The sequence below is a fragment of the Arachis ipaensis genome, chromosome B03, assembly GCF_000816755.2.
Source record: "Arachis ipaensis cultivar K30076 chromosome B03, Araip1.1, whole genome shotgun sequence".
In the NCBI taxonomy this organism is placed as follows: domain Eukaryota; kingdom Viridiplantae; phylum Streptophyta; class Magnoliopsida; order Fabales; family Fabaceae; genus Arachis; species Arachis ipaensis.
Window position 1 is genome coordinate 114,073,000 of NC_029787.2, and position 9,673 is coordinate 114,082,672.

Consider the following 9,673-nt stretch of genomic DNA (forward strand, 5'->3'; position numbering starts at 1 on the left):
TTTTGATTTTCAGTTGCTTGGGGACAAGCAACAATTTAAGTTTGGTGTTGTGATGACCGGATAATTTATACGCTTTTTGACATTGTTTTTAGTATGTTTTTAGTAGGATCTAGTTACTTTTAGGGATGTTTTTAATAGATTTTGTGTTAAATTTATATTTCTGGACTTTACTATGAGTTTGTGTGTTTTTCTGTGATTTCAGGTATTTTCTGGCTGAAATTGAGGGACTTGAGCAGAAATCAGATTCAGAGGTTGAAAAAGGACTGCTGATGCTGTTGGATTCTGACCTCCCTGCACTCAAAGTGGATTTTCTGGAGCTACAGAACTCGAAATGGCGCGCTTCCAATTGCGTTGGAAAGTATACATCCAGGGCTTTCCAGAAATATATAATAGTCCATACTTTGGCCAAGAATTGACGACGTAAACTGGCGTTCAACTCCACAAATGGCCTCTGCACGTGCAACACTTAAGCTCAGCCCAAACACACGCCAAGTGGGCCCCAGAAGTGGATTTATACATCAAATACTTACTCATGTAAACCCTAGTAGCTAGTTTATTATAAATAGGCCCTCTTACTATTGTATTAGGCATCTTTGGATTACCTTATGATCCTTTGATCACGTTTTGGGGGCTGGCCATCTCGGCCATGCCTGGACCTTCACTTATGTATTTTCATACGGTAGAGTTTCTACACTCCATAGATTAAGGTGTGGAGCTCTGCTGTTCTTCAAAGATTAATGCAAAGTACTACTGTTTTCTATTCAATTCTTCTTATTTCGCTTCTAAGATATCCATTCGCACCCAAGAATGTGATGAAGGTGATGATTATGTGTGACGCTCATCATCCTTCTCCCTTATGAACGCGTGCCTGACAAACACTTCTGTTCTACATGAATTAAGCTAGAATGAGTATCTCTTAGATCTCCTAACCAAAATCTTCGTGGCGTAAGCTAGAATGATGGCGGCATTCAAGAGAATCCAGAAAGTCTAAACCTTGTCTGTGGTATTCCGAGTAGGATTCAATGATTGAATGACTGTGACGAGCTCCTAACTCGCGATTGCAGGGCGTTAGTGACAGACGCAAAAGGATAGTAAATCCTATGCCGGCATGATCGAGAACCAACAGATGAATAGCCGTGCCGTGACAGGGCATTGGATCATTTTCCCGAGAGATGACCGAAAGTAGCCATTGACAGTGGTGATGTATCACATAAAGCCAGCCATGGAAAGGAGTAAGACTGATTGGATGAAGATAGCAGGAGAGCAGAGGTTCAGAGGAACGAAAAGCATCTCCATTCGCTTATCTGAAATTCCTACCAATGATTTATATAAGTACTTCTATCCCTATTCTATTAATTATTATTCGAAAACACCATTATCAATTTATATCTGCCTAACTGAGATTTACAAGGTGACCATAGCTTGCTTCATACCAACAATCTCCGTGGGATTCGACCCTTACTCACGTAAGGTATTACTTGGACGACCCAGTGCACTTGCTGGTTAGTTGTATCGAAGTTGTGACAATTATGTATTGAGATCAGAGCACCAAGTTGCTCACGTGCCAGGAATAGTTCGAGCCTGGACATCACAATTTCGTGCACCAGGTTGCGACCTGCATCTGAGAAATACAACAGAAATATGGTATGAGAGCCGAAGGTTCTCAGTATGGTAACAACGCCCAGTGATATAGGATATAAGACCCCGGGACGCCAAAGGCAATCCTAGACTTCATATCCATCACAGAATTTCAAACTTAAGGCATACTAAAATGGTAAAGCATGATTATATAAACCTTAACATAAATAAACTGGGTAATCTATCTTAAGAGATTTCTATTCTAACCAAACACCGCTGTCCCACAGCCTTCACCAACCTATCCTCCATGCAATCCCATCGCCACCGCCTTCCGAACCTCCTCAATCCTAGTAAAAAACATAGATAATATACAATGCAAGTAAAACACAAATATTGGCATGTAAGGTAAATAATTCAATTAGCATATAGGCATGTTATACAAATAGGCAAGCCATTACAAGTAGTCAAAGCATACAAACAGATAGAAAATGAATATGATGAATGCCTGTCCTACTGGCTATGATATCACATTGTCGGTTCAACTGCCAGCCCGACACATTTCTATTTCTAACTCACCCGTTCCTCAATTTTCATCTCATACATCAACCATTCATCACATACCATCAAACCATCCCCAGTACACCCGAAACCTAGACCTTCATCTTCTAAGTTTTCCAAATAATATCATCTATATCCCTTATATTCTTTCCCATGTTTTAAGTATTCAAAACTAGGCCCAAGAGTCCTAAAATGGTGTTAAAGAAGTTTACAACCTTGTTGGAAAGGTAGAATAGTTGAAAACAAATAAAAATTTGAGAAATAGGGTGTGTGCAGCCGCACAGAGGTGTGCGTGCGCACGCCCAGGAGATTTTAAAAGTGTGCGTGCGCACAGGGGTGTGTGCGTACCCACATACTGAAATCCATAAGGTCTGTTCACTCGCACAGGGTGTGCTAGCGCCCCCAACAGACTCCCCTTCCCGACTTGTGCGTGCGCACAGGGGTATGTACGTGCACAGATCGCAATTCTCCATTGATGCGTGCGCGCACCAGCTGTGCTAGCGCTACAACTAGTAGGCACTTCCCTGCCTGTGCGTGCATACAGGTGTGTGCGTCTATACAGAATAAGATTTTCGCAGGGTTGTGCGTGCGCACAAGGCTGTGCGTGCGCACTCATCAAAAATCATAAAATTCTGCAACTTTGCAGAATTTCAGATTTTTAACACCAACTTTGAATGATCATAACTTCCTCTACAAAATTTCAATTTTCAGAAACTTTATATCGATTAAAAAGATTTTCAAAGATCTTCAATTCTAGATAAGTTTCATCAAAATTTGAAAACCGATGCAAAGTTATGATCAAGCAAAGTTCATCAAAAATCCAATTTTACCAAACTTCACAATTTCCACAATTTCTTACCATACACATTCCAAACCATACCAAACCATTCAAAACTCCACTTTTCATCAAAATTAACATGTTGTATCATAATACACCAACCTTACCACATTCTTCTTCTCAATTCATTACTCTCAATTTCAACATCAACTATTCAACACTTATGATCAAACCACATTCAAACTTACCCTTTCATCAATCCTAACACTACAATTTTCATAATAAACCATCTTCCAATCCATACAATCATTCAACATCATCATATCATTGTAAATCATTATAAATTGAACCCCATTCATCAACTCATCATAAACCATCATACATCAACATGCAACATACCAACGATCATTTTATTTCAACCTATCCTATAGGTCGCTAGCCTAAGTGTCCATGAATATTATATACTACATAGAGGAAACCAAAACCATACCTTGGTCGATCCCCAATATGCTCGAAAACCCCAAATTGAGCCCAAGATAAGCTTTTAATCACAAACTAAGCCACCAAGAATCTCCAACAAGCATTAACAAGCTCTAAACTCACCATAATCAAGCTATATATACATAAATCATCATAAATCAACCTAGGGCTCATTATAATTGAAATTTCACAAGAGTTTCAATGCCTCTTATCTTGCCCAATAGTTTTGGAAGCCAAAACCAACATCAATCAAAGGTTAGAGTGTACCTAATATAAACACCAAAAAATCACAAAACCTCACTTAGCCAAAATCCTAAAACTCTAAACTTTGAGGAGAAGAACTGAGAGGGATTCGAGCTTTACTTACCAGTTTCTTATATGGGTTATGTAGAGCTCTTCACAAGGAACGCGTTGCCGCAAACGGTGTGGCGATCGGAGCTCTCAAGCTCAAGATATGATCTTGGGAAGATTGAAGTGAATAGTGCCCAATCTCTTCTCCTCTCTCTCTTTCAATTTTTGATGTGTGTGTTGTGTTGAATGAGTGTTGTTGCTGCATGGGTTCATTAAATGAACCCTTATATATGTTGGGCTTGGACCCAACTTGGGCCCGGTCCAACCCGTTAGCGTTTTTAGCCCATTTGGCCCAACTTCGGGCCAAACCTTTAAAATTAACGTCCAGTTTTCAACTTCTAATATTTTTCTAAGGTTTTTGACAGTTTTCACTTTTTCTCGTGCTATACCGGGCAGACTTGAACCGGTTTAACTACCGGTTTGTAGTTTTTTGTGATTTTTCGAAGAAAGCACATTTTCTGACTCAGAAAAATCCACCGAGTCCAAAAATCACCTTTAAAACTTCAAATTCTCTTTCTAACTTTTTGGAGTCTAACTTGGGCAATTAATTACTTAATTAACCAGTTGATTAGTTGCGGTTCTTACATTCTTCCCACCAAATAAGAAATTTCGCCCTCAAAATTTGAATTACTTGAGAAAAGCTCGGGGTAATCCTTTCGCATCTCAGACTCCAATTCCCAAGTGTGCTCTTCAACTCCTGCCTGTTTCCAAGCTACTTTAACCAATGAGACTTCCTTTTCTCGCAGCTTCTTCAGACTAGAGTCATCAATTCTTACTGGGGTTGCTTGAAAAGTTAAGTTTTCCCTCAACTCAACCGATTCAGGCTCCAACACATGAGCCGCATCCGACGTGTACTTACGGAGTTGTGACACGTGGAATACGTCATGCAAGTTAGATAGATGAAGTGTCCAAGCTACTTAATATGCCACCAGCCCGAATCGCCTTAAAACCTCAAACGGTCCTATATACCTCGGATTTAACTTCTTGGTCTTGATTGCTCTTCCGGTCCCAGTTGTCGGTGTCACCCGAAGAAATACATGTTCTCCCACTTCAAACACTAACGGTTTCCTTCTCTGATCAGCATAACTCTTTTGGCGACTATGAGCAGCTGGAATCTGTGCACAAAACACTTGCTTCACCAGATTCATACCAACAAAGCGGAGACTGACACTTTCGTCCATACAAGGCCTCATAAGGAGCCATCCCAATGCTCACATAAAAGCTGTTGTTGTACGCAAACTCCACTAATGGCATGTATCGGTCCCAACTTTCGGGTTGATCTAAAATGCATGCTCTCAGCATATCCTCCAAGGTTTGAATAGTCCTTTCCGACTGTCCATCAGTTCGCGGATGATATGCGGTACTGAGACATAGCTTCGTACCGAAAGCCCTTTGGAAAGCTCCCCAAAACCTCGAAGTGAATCGGGGATCACGGTCCGATACTATGCTCGACGGCACACCATGCAACCTTACTATCTCCTTGATGTACAATCTGGCTAACTCCTCCATAGAACAGTTTACTCGGATAGCCAGAAAGTGAGCAGATTTGGTTAAGCGATCCACGATCACCCAAATTGCATCAAATCCCGACCTAGTCCTCGGTAAACCCGTCACAAAATCCATCGTGATTCCTTCCCACTTCCACTGAGGAATCTCAAGTGGCTGTAACATTCCTAACGGTTTCTGATGCTCTATCTTCACCTTCTGACAAGTCAAACACTTGGATACCACAATAGCTACATCACCTTTCATCCCCGGCCACCAAAATATCTTCTTCAAGTCATAATACATCTTCATGCTCCCAGGATGAATGAAAAACCTACTGTTGTGAGCTTCCGACAATAAATCTTGCCTCAAACTCCCGACATCCGGTATGCAAATCCTCCCCTTATATCTCCACAATCCTTCACCATCCTTACTGAATTCTTCATGCCTCTTATCACCAACTGGTTGAAACAATTGCTAAAACTTATTCTCATCTTGTTGAGCCCTTTGTATTTCTGATTTAAATGTGCTTGAGATCTGGAACTGATTTAAACAAGCTCTTCCGGCAACTTCACCAATATCCAACTTAAGATCCACAAACTTATCTACTAGCTCCTCTTCCTTAATCCTCATCCAAGCTACTGTTAAAGACTTCCGATTCAAAGCGTCTGCTACCACGTTCACCTTCCCAGGGTGATAGCTCAATTTGAAATCATAATCCTTAAGCAACTCCATCCACCTTCTCTAGCACATCTTTAGCTCCTTCTGATCAAAGATATACTTGAGACTCTTATGATCAGAAAAGACGCTAAACCTTACTCCATATAAGTGGTGTCTCCAAATCTTCAATGCAAACACAATCGCCGCTAATTCCAAGTCATGAGTGGGGTAATTCACCTCATGCGGTCTCAGTTGATGTGATGCGTATGCCACCACGTTCCTGTGTTGCATCAACACGTAACCCAAACCTTTCAGTGACGCATCACAATATACTTCAAACGGTTCATACGGTTCTGGTAAGATTAAAATGGGTCTTCCGATCCCAGTTGTTGGTGTAACCTTGAGGAATACGTGCTCTCTGACTTCGAATTCTAATGGTTTCCTCCTCTGATCCGCATAACTCTTCTGTCGACTCTGAGTAGTTAGAATCCTGGCACGAATCTTCTTAATGTTCTCAGTAGTCTCTGTTATTAAATCAGGACCCAAAACACTTGTTTCACCAGATTCATACCAACAAAGTGGAGACTGGCACTTCCATCCATACAAAGCTTCATACGTGGCCATCCCAATGCTCGCATGAAAGCTATTATTGTACGCAAACTCCACCAATGGCATGTAACGATCCCAACTTCCAGGTTGCTCCAACACACATGCTCTCAACATATCTTCTAATGTCTGAATAGTCCTTTCCGACTGTCCATCAGTTTGCGGATGATATGTGGTACTGAGACATAGCTTCGTACCGAAGCTCTTTAAAAAGCTCCCCAAAATCTTGAAGTGAATCGGGGATCACGGTCCGATATTATGCTCGACGGCATACCATGCAACCTTACTATCTCCCTTATATACAACCTTGCTAACTCCTCCATAGAATAGTTCACTCGAATAGGAAGAAAATGAGCGGATTTGGTTAAGCAATCCACGATCACCCAAACCGCATCAAATCCCGACCTAGTCCTCAGTAAACCTGTCACAAAACCCATTGCAATTCCTTCCCACTTCCATTGAGGAATCTCAAGCGGCTGTAACATTTCCGACGGTTTCTGATGCTCTTTCTTCACTTTCTAACACGTCAGGCACTTGGCTGCCACTGTTGCTACATCACCTTTCATCCCAGGCCACCAGAACATCTTCTTCAAGTCATAATACACCTTTCATCCCACTGTTGTGAGCTTCTGACAGCAAGTCTTGCCTCAAACTCTCAACATCCGGTACACAAATTCTCCCTTTATATCTCCACAATACTTCATCATCCTTAGTGAATTTTCCACGTCTCTTATCATCCACTGGTTGAAATAATTGCTAAAGCTTCTGTTCATCTTGCTTAGCCTTTTGAGTCTCCATCTCGAACGTATTTGAAATCTGCAACTGACACAAACAAGCTCTTCCAGCGATTTCACCAATTTTTAACTTAAGATCCACTAACTCCTCTTCCTTGATTCTCATCCAAGCTATTGTCAAGGACCTTCGATTCAATGCGTCTACTACCACATTCTAGTGTTACATCAATACGCAACCCAAACCCTTCAGAGAAGCATTACAGTACATTTCGAATGTTTCAGACAATTCCGACAAGATTAAAATAGGTGCTGAAGTTAACTTTTGCTTCAAGTCTGAAAACTCTCTCTCCTTTCGCTGCGTCACTCTAATTATCGTCGCTAAGAATCTGAAGATTTTTCCTTAAACCAAATACCGATTTGTAGTATTTTTCAAAACCTTTAAAACAAGTTCAATCTAAATGAGTCCATTGTTAAAACCTTATTAAAAGAGTCAAAAACATTTTATTTGTAAATCAATCATCATAAAGCATGATTTTCCTAAATTCATTGAAACCCTTAAATGAAAACCTTTCCATTTGAATCCCTTTTGGATAAGTTAAATTTTGCATACCAAAATCGCAAGTTAACCAAATCTTAGGACTCACCTTCCTTTTTAAATCGTATCATTTGATTGAAAGTTTCAATCCTAGTTTCAAAACCAAATTATTTAAACTAAAGCTCCAAACTAGACATGAAAATTATTTTAAATCTTAAAACTGCAAAAATCATAGTTTAAAAACCACAAAGGCGTCAATCGGTATTTCTATCAAAAATCATAGTTTAAAAACCGCAAAGGCGTCAGTCGGTATTTCCATTGCCACTAGTGTTGAACCGCACCCATCACCCATACAGGGTACCGACAAGACTTCTAGTCATGCCTGGTAACCATTTCGGCACGTCCACTCGGGTCGTTCATCATCACAAGTCCGAAATCCTCGACTACTGCCATTAGAATCCTTCTTTTCCCATGGTTTACTCTCAACACGACTCTAAACCCTTGAAATCCTAACGACGACTTTGCAGAGATAGAACTAGGCTACCCTCATATCCAAGCAATTTAATACTCAAAGCATACGCTTACCTCTCGTCAGAGGATCCGACCCCGTCGCATCACATGTATCCAAGGTACACACACGGCCTGACTGTTGATTCTGACCCTCATCTCGGTTCCTTCTGTGGCGACAATACTTAGATATATGTTCAGGTTTCCCACAAGCATAGCATCGACCATTTCCTTTCACCTGATAAAACTAGGCTTTGTTGTCCCTTATGAGGTTCCCTTGACCTTGCAGATGCTGATGAGTATGTCCATCTTTCTTGAAGTTCTGTCCCCTTGGTCCGAGGTAATCATCGCGTTCCCTACTAGTGTTTCCTCCATGAGTGTCCCTTGACGAGGCTACCGTCCTTGCATATTCTTCGACAACCCTCGCCTTGTCCACCAATTCAGAGAATCTCCTAATCTCCAATGGAGCCACGACATGTCTGATATCTTCCCTCAGCCCTACTTCGTATTTAATGCATTTCCAGCCTTCATAGGACTCAGGGGCACCCTTACTTATTCTCGAGAACTTACAAAATTTCTCAAACTTACTAGTGTATTCAGCTATATTCATGGACCTTTGCTTCAGTTGTAAGAACTCCAACTCTCTAGCCTCCTTTATTGACTCAAGAAAGTACTTCTTGTAGAAAGCTTCCTCGAATAACGCCCAGGTAATGTTCATGTTCTGTTGGTGTAGTAGTCGGCGCTCTCCTTGCCACCATTGTTGAGCTTCTCCCACTAGTTGATAAGCCGCATGCTCTACGAACTGGTCATACGGTACATGTTGAGTTAGCAATGCACGCTCCATAGCTTGGAACCAGTTGTTTGCTTCAGTATGGTTTGTTGAACCAGTGAAAACCGGCGGGTCAGCTTTTCGAAAAGCAGCTAGAGTTCTTGGAACACCTCTCAAGTTGCCCTCAGCACCCTCTCCATTTTTGTTTCTGCTTCCGGCCGGTTGAGCTAACCTTTGCACAGCTTGCAGAGTCACAGCAGCATTCGCTTCCATGATGTTCGCCAGATTCGTCATCACCGCCATGAACTCGGCATGGTTATTAGTTGGTTGCTCATTTCTACTTTCTCGTGTACGTGCTCGACCTCGTCCGTGAGTGGCCATTGGGTTTCCTGTCTACACCAAACTGTCGATATCAAGGTGATCAATCTCAATATAAAAAACCTAGTGTTTCAATTATCCCTGAACAGGCACTCACAAACAAGCATGCTATGTAATATCAAACAGATAACCTAATAGCATCAAAGAAAAGACACACAGAGTATGCAATGAAGCACAATCGGTTCATCCCTCAGGCTCACAAGGACAAACTGCTCTGATACCACTAAATGTAACACCCTAATTAGCCTAAGCCT

General features: G+C 41.3%; 1 protein-coding gene across 1 annotated transcript; it reads right to left on the minus strand.

Moving 5' to 3' along the window:
• LOC107633602 lies at positions 8,520 to 9,344 on the minus strand. The gene has a single exon (XM_016337210.1). It carries the CDS (start codon positions 9,342 to 9,344, stop codon positions 8,520 to 8,522), a length of 825 nt encoding a protein of 274 aa, XP_016192696.1.